Source organism: Scyliorhinus canicula, chromosome 7, assembly GCF_902713615.1.
Source record: "Scyliorhinus canicula chromosome 7, sScyCan1.1, whole genome shotgun sequence".
NCBI classification, from domain to species: domain Eukaryota; kingdom Metazoa; phylum Chordata; class Chondrichthyes; order Carcharhiniformes; family Scyliorhinidae; genus Scyliorhinus; species Scyliorhinus canicula.
In genome coordinates this window covers 196,167,184-196,185,266 of record NC_052152.1, presented here as the reverse complement: position 1 = coordinate 196,185,266, position 18,083 = coordinate 196,167,184, and the positions used below count along the sequence as shown (strand labels likewise).

The 18,083-nt window shown below is 51.2% G+C and overlaps 1 protein-coding gene across 2 annotated transcripts in view; it reads right to left on the bottom strand.

Moving 5' to 3' along the window:
• Positions 1 to 14,160, bottom strand: part of LOC119969664 (solute carrier family 13 member 3-like) — a 52,351-nt gene extending 38,191 nt beyond the window's left edge. The window contains exons 1-3 of one of the 2 annotated variants that reach the window (XM_038803602.1): positions 13,879 to 14,160; positions 8,999 to 9,264; positions 4,138 to 4,292 (exon numbers count right to left, since the gene is read on the bottom strand). In XM_038803602.1, coding sequence (XP_038659530.1) covers positions 4,138 to 4,292; positions 8,999 to 9,234 — 391 coding nt within the window. In that variant the 5' untranslated portion in view covers positions 9,235 to 9,264; positions 13,879 to 14,160. The other variant, XM_038803601.1, reaches the window with a different exon arrangement.
• Between the last annotated feature and the right edge of the window lie 3,923 nt (positions 14,161 to 18,083).

Sequence of the window (18,083 nt, the reverse complement as noted above, 5' to 3'; positions counted from 1 at the left end):
GCTGCCTTCATTTCCTATTTTAACAAGTTAGTCACCATCAGATGTTAAGGGGTTTAGTGTACATAGAACATACAGTGCAGAAGGAGGCCATTCGGCCCATCGAGTCTGCACCGACCCACTTAAGCCCTCACTTCCACCCTATCCCCGTAACCCAATAACCCCCCCCCCCCCCCCCCCCCAAGCCTTTTTGGTCATTAAGGGCAATTTATCATGGCCAATCCACCTAACCTGCACGTCTTTGGACTGTGGGAGGAAACCGGAGCACCCGGAGGAAGCCCACGCAGACACGGGGAGAACGTGCAGACTCCGCACAGACAGTGACCCAGTGGGGAATCAAACCTGGGACCCTGGCGCTGTGAAGCCACAGGTGCTATCCACTTGTGCTACTGTGCTGCCCGAAATGTAATGTTGTGGGGGGGGGGGGGGGGGGGGGGGGGGCGTTAAGTTAATTGGGGTTCTTAATTGTTTATTGGGTTCTTTTTGCACTGTAACTTGAATGAACTGTTTCATATTATTTTGTTTTTAATGCAAAATTCTCAATAAAAAAATATATTTTAAAAACACTTCCTCTCCACAGTTACCGCCAGAACTGCTGAATATATCCCACATTTACTGTGTTCATTTCAGATTTACAGAATCCACAGTATTTTGCTTTTGCATTAGGTGAGGTGAGAGTCACCACCCTTGACATCAAGGAGGCATTTGCCTGAGTGTGGCATCAAGGAGCCCAAATAAAACACGTCAAGGGGAACCTGACTCAAAGGAAAATTGTTGTGGTTGTTGGAGCTCAATCGTCTCAGTTACAGGACATCACTGCAGGAGTTCCTCAGGGTAGTGGCCATGTCATAACCATCTTCAGCTGCTTCATCAATGACCTTCCTTCCAACATAAGGTCAGAAGCGGGGATGTCCGCTGATGATTTCAAAATGCTCAGCACTATTCGTGACTCCTCAGATAACAAAGCAGTCCATGTCCAAATGCAGCAAGACATGGACAATATCCAGCCTTGGTCTGACAAATGACAAATTACATTTGCGCCACACAAGTGCCAGGCAATGGCCATCTCCTACAAGAGAGGATCTAACCATCGGCCCTTGACATTCAATGGCATTATCATCAGTGAAACCACCCCCCCCCCCCCACACTCTGTCAACATCTTGGGGGTTACCATTAACCAGGAACTGAACTGGACCAGCCATATAAATACTGTGGCTACCAGAGCAGGTCAGAAGCTGGCAGTTCTGAAGCGAGTAATTCACCTCAACCAAAGTTTGCTCGCCATCTACAAGGCACAAGTCAGGGGAGAAATTCTCCCCTACCCGGCGGGGCGGGGGGTCCCAGCGTAGCGGAGTGGCGTCAACCACTCTGGCGTCGGGCCTCCCCTAACTTTTAGGGGCTAGGCCCGCGCCGGAGTGGCTCCCGCTCCGCCGACTGGCGCCAATGGCCTTTGGCGCTCGATCGGCGTCGGGGCTAGGCGAAAGGCCTTCGCCGGTCGGCGTAAGTCCGCGCATGCGCGGAGCGTCAGAGGCAGCTGACGTCACCACCGGTGCATGCGCGGTGGAGGGGGTCTCTTCCGCCTCCGCCATGGTGGAGGCCGTGGCGGCGGCGGAAGAAAAAGAGTGCCCCCACTGCACAGGCCCCCCCGCCGATCGGTGGGCCCCGATCGCGGGCCAGGCCACCTCCGATCGCCCCGTGCCACCCCCAGGACCCCGGGGCCCGCTCATGCCGCCTGCTCCCGCCAACACAGAGGTGGTTTAAACCACGTCGGCGGGAGAGGCCTGACAGCGGTGGGACTTCAGCCCATTGTGGGCCGGAGAATCGCCGCGGGGGGCCCGCCGACCGGCGGTGCATGATTCCCGCCCCCGCCGATTCCCGGGTGGCGGAAATTCCGGCCACGGCAGGGGAGGGATTTACGCCAGCCCCGGGCGATTCCGCCCCAGGAGTGTGATGGAATAAGCCTGGGTGAGTGCAAGAATCTTGTCACCATTTTCAGGATAAAGCCACCCCCTTGATTGGCACCCTATTCACAAACATTCACTCCCTCCACCACCAACGCATAGTGGCAGCAGTGCGTACCCTATACAATATGCACTGCAGGAAATGAAAAATGAAATGAAAATCGCTTATTGTCACAAGTAGGCTTCAATGAAGTTACTGTGAAAAGCCCCTAGTTGCCACGTTCCGGCGCCTGTTTGGGGAGGCTGGTACGGGAATTGAACTGTGCTGCTGGCCTGCCTTGGTCTGCTTTAAAAGCCAGCGAGAACACACCGAGGCTCCTTTGTCATCACCTTCCAAACCCACAGCTCTACCACCTGATGTGTTATGTACTCTGGGATAACACAGGCTGCAACTCGATGCAGCTTTGACCAAAAGATACTCCAAACTTTGAAGTAAGTTCAATGTGATTTATTGAACCATCAGCACAGTTCTCTATGAGTTCGACTCTCCTGCTAATCTTACTATAGTAACTCAGTCTAACTAACCAGTCTGCTCTAAGTCATGTGGTGGGTGTGATGCTTCTGATCGGCCCCTGTCCTTCTCTCTAAGTGTTGCCTGTGGAAAGAGAAAGAGCATGTGTGCCCTGTCCTTTTATATGGGTTGCCCCCTTGTGGTAGTGTCACCTCTGGGTGTCTTGACTGCCCATTGGTTGTGTCCTATTCTATGTGTTCATTAGCTGTATGTCTGCATGTCATGACGTCTCTGGTGCTCCCTCTAGTGTTTACTTAGTTGTAGTGTATTTCCATTAACCCCTTGTGTATTTACAGTGATGCGTATCACCACACCACCTAGAAGGAGAAGGTGAGCAGATACATGGGAACACCATCACCTGCAAGGTCCCCTCCAAGTCACACAGATCCTGACTTGGAAATATATCGCTGTTCCTTCGTTGTCGCTGGGTCAAAATCCTGGAACTCCCCCCCCCCCCCCCCCCCCCCCCCCCCCACAACCGCACTGTGGATGCACCTACACCTCAGGGACAGCAGCTGTTTAAGAAGAAAACGCATCCCCACCTTCTCAAGGGTAATTAGGGAAGGACAATAAATGCTGGTCAATCCAGCTGAATTTTGAAAAATTTATAAATAATATGCAAATATTCAGAAAAATACTCAGGTTTTATAAAAGATCATTCATGGGAGATGTCATAATATACATCCAGGTATATGATGGTGGGCAGACAGGCAGTGATTGACAGACAGGATGACCAGTGAGCACACAGAACATAGCAGCCAATCACCAGACAGGACACGACCACTATAAAGCCAGAGAGCACCAGTTTTCCCACTCTCTCGGGATCCAGCCTCTGAGACAGTCAGAGCTCGTGAGCAGCAGCCAGTGCAAACACCACGTGGTAGTCAGTAAGTCTGGTCAGGCTAGCATCAGGTCTCTAGTCAAGTCAGCATAGTGTCAACCCACAGTTGAACATGTAAAATAGTTAGATATTAAATAAAATCGTGTTGCATCTCATCAAGTGTTGGAAGTCTGTCTCTCGCTACACTGCATCAAGCGGCGTCCACATAGACCCAGCCTGCCCAACACATCATGGTACCAGGTAGTGATGCTGAAAATTGACGGACTAACCTTGAGTGCCGCAGTGGGTTAGCACTGCTGCCTCACGCCGCCGAGGACCCGGGTTCGATCCCAGCCCCGGGCCACTGTCTGTGTGGAGTTTTCACATTCTCCCCGTGTCTGCAAGGGTCTCACCCCCACATTTGAAGGAACCCCAGAATTGTTACAGCACAGAATGGGGCAATTTGGCCCATTGTGTCTGTGCTGGGTCTTGGTAGGGGCAAAGTTACCCAGTGCCACTTTGTCGCCCTCTCCCTGTAGCCCTGCACATCCTTCCCTGTCAGATAACAATACCGCCTGGAATGTCTCAGTTGAACCTGCCTCCATCTGCACAATCCTGTAGCTTATTATGACGTTGGGAAAAGTTTCAAGATCCAAGCAGGTAAGCTCATTTTTAATTGCCCATCAGTCGAATCCCAAACCGGGGTAATGATTAGCAGACTGACTCCTGGATATTGGTTTGGCCGCTTTAACGTAACTTGCAGTCTTTGTATTTTCCAGCGTAACTGCTATTATGTTGTATTTATGTGTAGAACAGAAAGAACATTTAAATTTGAAATTGGGTTTTACCTGTTTTCTCGGACCCATTCTGTTCCATTTCCGCAGAGTCACCGTGCAGTCGGCCGAGGACAGCAGAGGCTATGGGCATCATCATGGTGGTAGTGGCTGTGTTACTCAGCCACATGGACAGGAGGGAAGTGGTCAACATCAATCCCAGTATGAGCCTAAAGAACACAACAAGATATGAGGGTTGCCACCATGGAACGATAAGCAACAGTTAAGTCGCCATAGTCTCCCAGATGACCATGGGCTGCTTTCTGCACTGAGGAGGAGTTGACTGGTGGTGATTTAACCTGAGGCTCACCACACTCACACCTCAGGCAAGGGAGAGGGTGGGGCCCTGGGACAGCTCAGTAAGAATTACTGGACACTCTCTGTGTGAATATCTATACCACGGCAACACTGCTTCTCTCTGACTGTTTCAGAGGGAGCTGTACCAGGTCAGCACAGGTCAGTGGGAATTACTGGACAGTCCGTAACTCTGTAAATATTATTATGGGTCAGCGTCTAGAGAACCCCAAAGTGTATCATGGAATTCAACTGACCCACAACTTTTAATAGATTGTGGCTATGGGGAGTACACGGGCCTACCTTATAGGTGTGATGTAACAGAGATCTACAGTACTTTTAAATTAAAACAATGTTTATTTATGAATCCGGTTAACACTTTATAAACCCACAGTAAACATCTTAACAACTATCAACACCAATAAATCCCCCAAAGAATACAGTACTCTCTAAGTAACTCTTAATCTTTCCTTACAACATCCATAAGACAAAAAAAAGAACCCTTTTACAGAAAGACATCAGGTTTAACTTCTCGACTGAGACATGTACCACTTTGAAATCCCCAAATGAGCTGAAATCAGTCTGTAGCCTGCAGAGAGAGATCCTTACAGCTGCTTGCTTTGCCTGCAGCTATCCAGTTCTCCAAAATGAAACTAAACACACCCTGTAGCTGTGAGCCCAAAGCAAAAGTAAAAAGCTGACAGACAGCCCAGCTCCACCCACACTCTGACATCACTGCAGTAATAAACACCCATTTCTTAAAGGTACTCTCACTACAGATATTTATATACATGCCCATTCATGAACACCCATTTCTGAAAGGTACACCCACTACAGCTATTCTATAAAAACACCCATTTCTTAAAGGTACTCTCACATGACAATATCTACCCCATGGTATCATTGCTTCTCTCTAACTGTTTTCAGAGGGAGCTGTACTGGGACAGCACAGGTCAGTGAGAATTGCTGGACAACTCAACCTGCCCCCATGGAATGGTGTAGCACATTGGGCCCACTGAGTCCGAGCTGGCACAGGTGAACACCCCCCCCCCCCCCGTGAACTGTTTACCCAATTCCCTTTTGAAAGTTATTATTGAATCTGCTTCAGGCAATGCATTCCATATCATCACAACTCACTGTTCCGCTCTGTCGAATAGTCATATTGGACGCGGAACGCACCCTCTGTTTCTCTCTCCCCAGATGCTGCCTGACTGACTGCGTTTTTCCATGCTTTCTGTTTCTATTTCAGATTTCCAGCATTGCAATATCAATTTATCTTCCTCACGGCGCCTCTCGTTATTTCGTCAATTACCTCCAATCTCCGTCTTCTCCTTACTGACCCTTCTTAGAACATAAGAACTAGGAGCAGAAGTAGGCCAACTGGCCCATCGAGCCTGCTCCGCCATTCAATGAGGTCACGGCTGATCGTTTGTGGACTCAGCTCCACTTTCCCGCCCGAACACCATAACCCTTTATCCCTTTATTCTTCAAAAAACAATCTATCTTTATCTTGAAAACATTTAATGAAGGAGCCTCAACTGCTTCACAGGGCAAGGAATTCCATAGATTCACAACCCTTTGGGTGAAGAAGTTCCTCCTAAATTCAGTCCTAAATCTACTACCCCTTATTTTGAGGCCCCCTAGTTCTGCTTTCACCCGCCAGTAGAAACAATCCCACCACATCTATCCTATCTACTCCATAATCCCCCCCCCCCCCCCCCCCCCCCCACCGCATCCTTATAAATTCCAACGAGTACAGTCCCAGTCTACTCAACCTCTCCTCGTAATCTAACCCCCTCCACTCCGGGATTAAACTAGCGAATCTCCTCTGCACACCCTCCAAGGCCAGTACGTCCTTTCTCAAGTAAGGAGATCAAAACTGAACACCATGCTCCAGGTGCGGCCTCACTAACACCTTAGACAGTTGCAGCATGACCTCCCTAAAACCTTCTGCCACTGGAAACACTTTGTCCCCATTTGCTGCTTCAGAGGACTCCGTGACTCTCCCTCCCCCACCTTGGCCTCCTCCGCTGTGAGGGCAAGCTTTACCTCTCCAGCCTGAGGAAATTTATGTTTTGTGACTTTCTTTCCGCTTTCTCAGATCACGGAATTGCCCCCCCCCACCCCCCCCACCCCCCTCCACCCCCCCCCCCCCCACCCCCCCCCCACACCCCCCCCCCACCCCCCCCCCCCCCCACCCCCCCCCCACCCCCCCCCCCCCCCCCCCCCCACCCCCCCCCCCACCCCCCTTCTCTCAATTTGGCAATTGGCAAGTTGATCCACTTCGGGTCTCTCAGTAGCAGAAAAATAATAACGTTTCCAGGTGCTCTCCAGCAGGCTGGATGTCCCGTGTTGCCCACTGGCCTGCTGCAATGTTCCAGTCAAGCGCAACGCAAATCGGAGGAACAACATCTCACCTTCCGGTTAGGCACGCTACAGCCTTTCGGCCTGAACATCGAATTCAACAACTTCAGATGATCAGCCCCACCTCGACCCATTTGTTTTCATTTCGTTTTAACTGTCCAATTAACTGTCTTTTACCATCTTTCTGTCTTAATATACATTTAATTTCCCCCCCCCCCAATCTTATCCACCTTTCCTTCGCCTTGTCCTCTATGCTTCCCCCTTCCACTACCCCCACATCTACAGTTCATCCTCTGATGTTAGTTTCCCTGCTGTTTGACCTTTCACATCTTTTGTCCTCTCTGGGTGCTGGCATTAACACTCTTTCCCCTTGGTTTCTGTGGCTATTAGCACCCGGTTTCCCTGGGTTTCTGTGGCTATGACTCATCTTTCATTCTCACTCCATAGTATAAATATTTCCCACTTTCTCTGTCTGTTAGCTTTGACAAAGAGTCATCGGACTCGAAACGTTTGCTCTTTTCTCTCCCTACATTAAATACAAAATCCTTTGTATTTAATAATAATCATTATTCGCATCACAAGTAGGCTTACATTAACGTTGCAACGAGGTTACTGGGGAAAGCCCCTAGTCACCACGTTTCGGCGCCTGTTCGGGTACACAGAGGGAGAATTCAGAATGTCCAATTCACCTGACGAGCACATCTTTCGGGGACCTGTGGGGTGAAACCGGAGCACCCGGAGGAAATGCACGCTGACACGGGGAGAACGTGCAGACTCCGCACAGACAGTGACCCAAGCCGGGAATCGAACCCGGGTGCCTGGCACTGTAAAGCGACAGTGCTAACCACTGTGCTACTGTTATACGCTGCCTTTAACATAGCAAAATACCCAAAAGCACTCTGCAGAAGAATATCGAATGAAATTTGACACCCGGCCAGTGAAGGGGCTATTCGGGCAGGTCTCCAAGTGATAGATCTGAAGCTGCATCCTAAAAGGACGAGAGGGCACCTGGAGAGTTTTAGGGTGAACATTCCAGGCTGAAGGTACGGTCTCCATTGGAGGGGCGAAGGAAATTGTGGACGCACAAGCGCCCAGAATGTGGGGAGCACAGATTTCCCGGAGGGCTGCGGCACTGGACATGGTTACAGGGATGAGGGGGCCAAGGCCATGGAGCAATTTGAGCACAAAGACTGATTTTTGTTTGGATAATGAGGGAGGAGGAGGGAGGGTTTCAGGAAAAGCGCAAGGGGAGCGGGAGTAACTTTAAAACTATACAGAAAAGGGCCAGCAGGGAAACAATGAGCCGAGTGGCCACCTGTGCTGTAAGCTCCCAGGTTTGAGTGAGTTTAACTACTGAGCACCTGTCTCTCTCCCTTACATTTGTGAAATGAACCTTGCGGATGCTTTCACAAGCAGTGAAGCCTGTGAAGCCCTCAGTGCAAGGACCACAGTCCACTCTGCTGCAATACACTCCTTCCATTCTACTTCCAATTGCCAAATTCTGTGCCATAGGTTTCTGCTCCTCGACCCTAATGCCAAATCCCGGTTTTGCTACCTCCCTGCCTTCCTTCAAAAGGCTGGTCTACAACGACTTCTCCAATCATGCCATTGAGCATTAACCTTCTCCCATGACGAACCAACACCCGGATTTCACCTCTCAGAAATGCTTTGGGGCATAAATGCCAACATGTGAAAGCTTTTGAAGGGGCCATTGTTGACTGCAATTCATAGAACTTACAGTGCAGAAGGAGGCCATCCGGCCCATCGAGCCTGCACCGGCTCCTGGAAAGAGCACCCCACCCAAGGCCAACACCTCCACCCTATCCCCACAACCCAGTAACCCCGCCCAACACTAAGGGCAATTTTGGAGACGAAGGGCAATTTATCATTGCCAATCCACCTAACCTGCGCATCTTTGGACTGTGGGAGGAAACCGGAGCAGCCGGAGGAAACCCACGCATACACGGGGAGGATGTGCAGACTCCGCACAGACAGTGACCCAAGCCGGAATCGAACCTGGGACCCTGGAGCTGTGAAGCAATTGTGCTATCCACAATGCTACCATGCTGCCCGTATTCAGCACCTCCTACCTTGCTAAGAGGCACGGCGTGCAAAACAATAGGGTGGGCTACGTCAAGTTGGTTAGATCCCGAGTGATTATTTCCTGCACACTAACTTTCAGGAGGGTGCCAAGTTGCTGCATCATTGCTGTGCTTACATGAAAGGGTTAACTCCCAAACATTTGAGGATGCTGAGCGCAACTCTACGATGCAGGTTCCATTCTTCAATCATCACAGCCATGACCAAACCACCAAAGAAGAGAGCGTTTGTGTCGAGGAAGTACAAAGGGCAGGTCTTCGAAGACGGCAGAATTCCAAAAAGCGGGAAGAGGCAGATGGGGAGCAGTGCGGTTATCGCGAGTGGCAATACTTCAGAGCACCAGTACGTAGCCATGATCAGAATGACATAGAGACATTTTCCTTCCTGGTAGAAAAAAAAGATGGGATTCATTTAAAACCATACACCAAGAAATCAAGTCAGTTAGGCTGATTGCAAAGTTTTACTTCAACATTGATGTCCGTACACCCTGGGATATTGAACGGAAGATGCCTTGAACAAACACTTGTACAACACCTAGGGGTTCAAAATGGCAGCCTAAAGCTTGGCAGTGCCTGAATTCTAACTGACCACTTGTTCAGCCACATTGCAACAAAACGCGTTACCAGGGAGTGTTTCAGAATAAAACGGCAGCAGATCAACCTGTTGTGTGTTAAGAAAGGTCAAAGAACATTACAGCACAGGAACAGACCCTTCGGCCCACTGAGCCTGCGCCAATCCAGATTCCTTATTTAGACCTGCTGCTCATTGCCCAAATGATCTGTATCTCTCCATTCCCTGTCCGTTCATGTGTCTGTCAAGATACATCTGAAACATTGCTATCGTGCCTGCCTCCACCACCTCCACTGGCAACGAGTTTCAGGCACCCACCACTAATCTGCGTGAAAAACTTACCCCGCATATCTCCCCTAAACTTTCCCCCTCTGATGTACCATCAATTGAACGCGAGACGAGTTGCTGAACAAAAGTATGGCTTTAATGTACTAGATGTTAAGCCCTGCGGTCGATTACAGTAGAAGGACGACCGCCGGGAGTTCTGGGTATTTATACCCCGCCCTGGAGGCGGAGTTAACTCAGCCTCTCGACCAATCGGGGAGCCGTCACATGACTGGTCTCAACCAACCGGTTGAGAGGCACATGACCGACCAGGGCCAATGGTAAGCCGATGTTCTGCACCAATGGCAGGCAGCTATGCTAATCATACCACCACACCCTCTCACCTTGAACCTCTGCCCCTTTATAAATGAGTCTTCTGCCCTGGGAAAAAGCTTCTGACTATTCACCCTGTCTATACCTCTCGCAATTTTGTGGACCTCAATCATGTCTCGCCTTAGCCTCTGTCTTTGCAACGAAAACAATGTGAATTTATTCAACCTCTCCTCATAGCTAACAGCCTCCAGACCAGGCAACATCCTGGCAAACCTTCTTTGCACTCTCTCCAAAGCATCCGCGTCCTTCTGGTAGTGTGGTGACCAGAACTGCACGCAATATTCCAAATGTGGCCTCACTAAATTTTTGTACTCCATCTGCCATTTCTCTGCCCAACTCTCCAATCTGTATTCTGTTGTTCAAGGTTAATCTGTGATCTGGACCGCAATTATTATCAATTCACAGAAGGTGAGTTCAGATTCAATCATAACAATTTGGGAATTTGTATTCAGGTTTTTATTAAAATCCGGATATAAAAAGCTAGTGTCAGTCAAAGTGACCATTAACTTGATTGCTGTAGAAACCCAAGTGGTTTGCCAAGTGGTTTTCCCAAGTCCTGTAGAGAATTAAACCACCCTTCAATACCAAGTCTGGTCTATCATGTGACTTCAGTCACACACCAATGTGATTGACTACCAAGAATTCAGAATGTCCAATTCACCTAACAGCATTCGGGACTTGTGGGAGGAAACCGGTGCGCCCAGAGAAAACCCACACAGACACAGGGAGAACGTGCACTCAGCACAGACTGTGACCCAAGCTGGGAATTGAACCCGGGTCCCTGGTGCTGTGAAGCCACAGTGCTAACCACTGTGTCACCGTGCCGCCCAAAGCACTTTGGAGCCATCATAAAATTGTGAAGGTTTATTTGTAAATTGTTTCTTCTTATTCATTTGTGAAATGTAAGTTTCTTCAAGGAGACATGGATGTTCCTGGCAATACAATGGAGTAATTGTGATGTTGACAACTCTATCTTGACCCTGTCGCTATCTCATTGTAACTCAATGTAACTTCAGTGTAACTCAACTCTGGTCGACAATCTCGGTGTGCTCATTCAGAAAGATTTTGGAAATCGTTACAAAGGTTATTTTTCGTTCAGTTTGAGTATTCATTCAAGAGTAGGATTTCCACGGCAGCCGTCGTGGCCCTTTGAAATAGCTTGGCGCGTCACTCTGCTCTACTGACCATCTACAAAAAGGTAAAAGGTCACAAGAGAGGGTCAAGAAGGAACCCCTCCTCTTCCATCACCATCCCACCCTCTTCTCAAGGTAACAAGGAACGGACGATAAACGCTGTGGTGCTCACATGCCAAGAAAGGATAACAGGGGGGGAAAAACCTTCCCCATCGTGACAGTGGGTCAGAACGGATAAGGAGCAGGACTTACAGCCCCTTGAGCAGGTTCCATTTATATAACGCTGATCTGTTTTATAAGTCCAATTACCCACCTTGGTTTTCTATTCTCAATACCCATGCCTGACAAACATTTCAGTGGGTCGCCCATGATTTTCTGAATGGCTCTCCCAGCAGATCAGGGTATCCCAGTCTTGGCGAGGATATTGCATTTTGGGCCGTCTCTGTATTTTACTGTGTCTCTACATTGCTCAGCCCAAAATGCAATACCTCTGATTTGCCCAGTCTCTCAAATGTAACAATGATGATGATAATGATGGGTTCCACCATGGGTGGCACTGCCTTCAACTGCATAGCCAGTTACTTGTTTATACTCGACTACTTGTGTGCTTGAACTTTGTCCAGTACCCCATCGGCAACCATCGTGATTTATACAGAGTGGAAGACCCTTTCCCTTCTTTTCAATCTATTCTCTCCTCTCTGGGAGTCAATAGATTGAACTCCAGGAGATTGAACTGGTCAATTCCGCCCTTTAATTGTCGCTTTCGGACAGCTTCTGGGAAACACCCGAATGGTGATGTGTTGATTGCTTCAGCTCTCCTCTTCCCAACGTTCCATTCTGTTCCGCCACCCCATTCCACGTTGCTCGTGTGAACTGATTCATACATAGAATTTACAGTGCAGAAGGAGGCCATTCGGCCCATCGATTCCGCACCGGCTCCTGGAAAGAGCACCCCACCCAAGGCCAACACCTCCACCCTATCCCCATAACCCAGTAACCCCACCCAACACTAAGGGCAATTTCGGACACTAAGGGCAATTTATCATGGCCAATCCACCTAACCTGCACATCTTTGGACTGTGGGAGGAAACCGGAGCACCCGGAGGAAACCCACGCACACACGGGGAGGATGTGCAGACTCCGCACAGACAGTGACCCAGCCGGGAACCGAACCTGGGACCCTGGAGCTGTGAAGCGATTGTGCTAACCACAATGCTACCGTGCTGCCTCATTGCTCCTGTGTTACAACCTACTGTTCTACTCTGTCAGCGCGTCCTGGTGAAAATGATATAAGAATGAAATGCAGAAGTGAATGTCAAGGAAGCTATCAACAGCGGGCATGCGGCATTGGTTGATTCTTCTTTTTTTAAATTTAGAGTACCCAATTAATTTTTTCCAATTAAGGGGCAATTTAGCCTGGCCAATCCACCTAGCCTGCACATCTTTGGGTTGTGGGGGGCGAAACCCACGCAAACACGGGGAGAATGTGCAAACTCCCCACAGACAGTGACCCAGAGCCGGGATCGAACCTGGGACCTCGGCGCCGTGAGGCAGCAATGCTAACCACTGCGCCACCGTGCAGCCCGCCATTGGTTGCTTCTGGCTGTAGTTACTATTAACGCGCTATGAGATTAGGCCTCGTTAGATGGGATAAAATGAAATGGTCTCTATCACTGCCAGCTACAAATAGCTGTTGCTGTGTCACTGTTGATTGAAGGGAATCTGAATGTTACCCAAATTGCTGTGGGTTATCAGTGCAGCTTCAGTGAGTTACTGGTGGAATCAAAGTTCCTCAAACCTCCGGCCTCTCCCCTGCAAATTGCTTCCATAAACAAAGATACTCAACTCCAGGGGATGTCACATTTTCATGAGGTAAACACAATAATGCTGCACGTGCAGATCAGCCAGAGAACCTTGGCAATCGTTTTTTTTTTTAAATGTAGTTTTGGCTGGGGCTGGATGGCCGAGAAGGCAGAAGAAACCTCAAAGGCAACTCAGATTTCACCAGCTGCTCTTCCCTCTCAGGCGCTACCAGTCATGGAATCATAGGATCCCTACGTGCAGCGGGAGGCCAGTCGGCCCGTCAGGTCGACACCAACCCTCTGAAAGCGCATCCCACCTAGGCCCACTCCCCCGCCCGATCCCTGTGAACCCATGACCCCTTGGACCGTTGCGCGCTGAGGGGCAATTTCGCGTGGCCAATCCACCCAAACTGCGGCATCTTCGGACTGTGGGGGGAAAACCAGGGGACCCGGGGAGCGCCCACGCAGACGCGGGGAGAAAAAAAACGAAAGGATGACCCGTTACTCCTGTTTTGGATGGTTCTAAATTTCAAACGATTTTCCGCCTCGAATCTCCCTCTGCCAACATCTGTATGATCAACAAGCCACCGCTGCAGTTACAAAATCGATAAGAGACCTTATCCTACCTGACGAGGTAATAGAAATATAACTGGCAGAAATACAAGTGGGGTGAAAACCAGGATGATAATTCGGCGAAAGTCCCATAATCGCAGGAAGAAGACCTTCATGGTTCCTGGTCAGGGTTGGAGAGCCCCGTCAAATACTCCCTGGGTCTCTCCCCACAAACAGAGTGGTGGGGTGGGGAGGGGGGGGGGGGGTCTCTCTGCAAAACACACCTTCTTCCTCGGGCCAACGTGGGAGACAGGTTGCTCTCTCTCTCTCTCTCTCTCTCTCTCCAATGCAGGAGCTGTCACCCAGGCTTGGCTGGTGACATACGTGCCAACAAGCAATTGAAAACTTGAAGGAAAAAAAATCCCCAGAAAATGCCAGAAGTGCTCAGCTGGCTGCTGGAAAGAGAAACAGAGTTAACATTTCAGGCCCCGTGCCCTGGGAAATCTCGGAGATGTAATGGTTTATATGAGCAAGGGGCGGGACGAGAGCAGAAGGGAAAGTCTGTGATAGGGTGGCGGATAGGAGAGATTGGAGGACGGAGGAGTTTTGGTTTGTTAGGGTCAGAGAGATTGGTGATGGGGAGGGGAGGGGGGGGGGGGGGGGGCAAAAGAAACAAAGAATCAAAAGATGTGCCCAGAACAGGTGCGCTTTGAACTGCTGGCAAGAACAAAAAAAAGGAGACAAGGTCCGAAACGCAAAGAAAGGGAAGCAAAATGGAGCAGGGATTGCGGTGTGAGATCGTTGACCTCTTGTTGAGTCGGCGTGAGGTGATTCCGGCCTCGGGTCACTGCCTGTCTGTGCGGAGTTTGCACTTTCTCCCCGTGTCTGCGCGGCTTTCCTCCGGGTGCTCCGGTTTCCTCCCACAGGGCGTGTGTTCCATCCCCTGCGGTCGCATGTGGGAAGATGCTGCCGTAGGAGCGGAACGGGTGTTTTTTTGGTGGGGGGGGGGGGGTGGTGCAGGCGGGGCGTGACTGACAAGTGGACCACGGCATCACGGAGGAAACAGTCCTTTCAGAATCCTGAAAGGAGGGGGGGGGGGGGGGGGAGGCTGCCTGTTTCCGCCTCCCTCTATCACTGATGAACCATCAATCAAACGCGAGACGAGTTGCTGTACAAAAGTTAGGCTTTAATGAGCTAGAACTTAGCCCTGCGGCCGACTACAATAAATGGACGACCGCCGGGCATTCTATTTATACCTCGGTATGGAGGCGTGGTTAACTCAGCCTCTCGACCAATCGGAGAGCCGTCACATGACTGGTCTCAACCAATCGGTCGAGAGGCACATGACCGACCAGGGCCAATGGTAAGCCGGTGTTCTGCACCAATGGCAGACAGCTATGCAAATCATACCACCACATTCACCCCTTGCGGAGAAAGAAGCCGGGGGGGTATCAACGAGAGCCAGGGGCGGGGGGGGGGGGTGGTGGTATCAACGAGAGCCGGGGGCGGGGGGGGGGGGGGGGGGGGGAGAGAGAACTGGTGGTATGAGTAGCAGCTGGGAGAACAAAAATTTTCTCTTCTTTTCTTTTATTACATTTTTGGCTTCCCACTGGCCCAGACAATTAGCAATATTACACAAAGTCCCAACAGAGTCCATGGAGCTGTTGTAGTTTAAATCGATTCGATCAGTCTTTTCGTGGCCCGTGACATTCTGGCAGACTGCCGCAGTGGAGTAGGTGACGTCGGTTCAGCCGATGGTGGTGGTTCCGCTGACGTCCTGGAGTCCGGGAGCGATGGTCCTTGAACAGTCTCCATCACCCGAGCTGGTGGTGGAGACACCATGGATGGGGAAGGGGTGGCCTGGGTGGGACGCTGGGGGGAAAAAAACAGGGGGGTCTGTGGTGAAGGGGGGAAGGCCGCACGCCGGCGGGTGCCAGGTCCCGGAGGGAGACCGTGTCCTGCCGACCGTCGGGGTACTCCACGTACGCATACTGCGGGTTAGCGTGGAGTAACTGGACTTGTTCCACCAACGGGTCAGACTTGTGCACCCGCACATGCTTCCGGAGCAAGATGGGTCCGGGGGGCGGCCAGCCACGTCGGGAGAGGGGATCCAGAGGATGGCTTCCGGGGGAAAACAAGAAGACGTTCATGAGGTGTCTGATTTGTTGCGGTACAGAGGAGTGAGCGGATAGAATGTAGGGCATCGGGGATAACCTCTTGCCATCGGGAAATAGGGAGATCTCTGGACCGGAGGGCCAGTGGTATGGTCTTCCAGATGGTACCATTCTCCCGCTCGACCTGTCCGTTACCCCGGGGGTTATAGCTGGTCGTCCTGCTAGAGGCAATGCCCCTGTTGAGCAGGAATTGACGTAGCTCGTCGCTCATAAATGAGGACCCCCGATCGCTATGTATGTATGCGGGGTAGCCGAACAGGGAGAAGATGGAGAGGAGGGCCTTAATGACGGTCGATATGGTCATGTCGGGGCAGGGAATGGCAAAGGGGAAGCGGGAGTATTCATTGATTACCGCCAGGAAGTAAATGTTGCGGTTGTTAGAGGGAAGGGGCCCCTTGAAGTCAATGCTGAGACGTTCGAAGGGATGGGATGCTTTGATCAGGTGTGCGCGCTCAGGGCGGTAGAAGTGCGGTTTGCACTCAGCGCAGATGTGTCAGTCATGGGTTACTGTCCTGACTTCCGCAATGGAGAAAGGCAGGTTGCGGGCCTTAATGAAATGGTAGAGACGGGTCACCCCTGGATGGCAGAGGTCCGCGTGGAGGGAGCGGAGGCGGTCTATCTGCGCGCTGGCGCCGGTACCGCGGGACAGGGTATCAGGAGGCTCATTGAGCTTCCCAGGACGATGCAAGATATCATAGTTGTACGTGGACAACTCGATCCGCCACCGTAAGATCTTGCCCCTTTGTGCATTATCAAACATGAAGGCTACTGACCATTGGTCTGTGAGGAGGGTAAACCTTCTGCCGGCCAAACAGTGCCTCCAATGTCGCACCGCTTCGACTATGGCCTGGGATTCCTTTTCCACAGAGGGGTGGCGGAGTTCGGAAGCCTGGAGGGTTCTGGAGAAGAGGGCCATGGGTCTGCCCGCTTGGTTCAGGGTGGCCGCCAGAGCTACTTCTGATGCGTCGCTCTCGACCTGGAAGGGGAGGGACTCGTCGATGGCGCGCATCGTGGTCTTTGCGATGTCCGCTTTGATGCGGCTAAAGGCCTGGCAGGCCTCTGTCAACGGCGGGAAGGTCATGGTTTGAATGAGGGGACGGGCCTTGTCGGCGTAATTGGGAACCCATTGGGCGTAGTAAGCGAAGAAACCCAGGCAGCGTTTGAGGGATTTGAGGGTATTGGGGAGAGGGAGTTCCATCAGGGGGCACATGCGTTCGGGGTCGGGGCCTATCACTCCTTTACGCACTACGTAGCTGAGGATGGCTAGACGGTCGGTGCTAAACACGCACTTATCCTTTTTGTATGTGAGGTTAAGGAGTTTTGCGGTTTGGAGAAATTTCCGGAGGTTGGCGTCATGGTCCTGCTGATCGTGGCCGCAGATGGTGACATTATCAAGATACGGGAAGGTAGCCCGTAATCCGTACTTGTCGACCATTCAGTCCATCTCCCGTTGGAAGACCGAGACCCCATTTGTGACACCAAATGGAACCCTAAGGAAGTGGTAGAGGCGCCCATCTGCCTCAAACGCGGTGTATTTGCGGTCACTCGCGCGGAGGGGGAGCTGGTGGTAAGCGGACTTAAGGTCCACAGTGGAGAAGACTTCGTATTTTGCGATATCGTTTACCATGGCGGAAATACGGGGGAGAGGATACGCGTCCAGTTGCGTAAACCGGTTGATGGTCTGGCTATAGTCGATGACAATCCGGTTTTTCTCCCCAGTTCGGACCACCAGCACTTGGGCTTGCCAGGGACTGTTGCTGGCCTCGATGACCCCTTCCTTCAACAACCTCTGTACCTCGGACCTGATGAAGGACCGGTCCAGGGCGCTGTACCATCTGCTCCATGTCGCGACGGGTTTGCAATCGGGGGTGAAATTAGCAAACAAGGAGGGGGGGTCCACTTTGAGGGAAGCGAGGCTGCAGACAGTGAGGGGGGGTATAGGGCCGCCGCATTGGAAGGCCAAGCTCTGCAGGTTGCACTGGAAGTCCAGTCCTAGGAGTGCCGGTGTGCAAAGGTCAGGGAGGACAAGGAGTTTATAATTTTAAAAAACCTTCCCTTGGACCGTGAGGTCCGCGATGCACCACCCGGTGATGCGGACGGAGTGCGAACCTGAGGCTAACCCGATTTTGTGTTTTACAGGATGGACAGGGAGCGCGCAGCGTCTTACCGTGGCAGGGTGAACAAAGCTTTCCGTGCTCCCGGAGTCCAGCAGGCAGCCCGTCTGGTGGCCATTGAGGTGGATCAGCGTTGTTGTTTTGACGAGCGTGCGTGGACGTGACTGGTCGAGCTGAATGGCCGCGAGCCGTGGAGAAAAT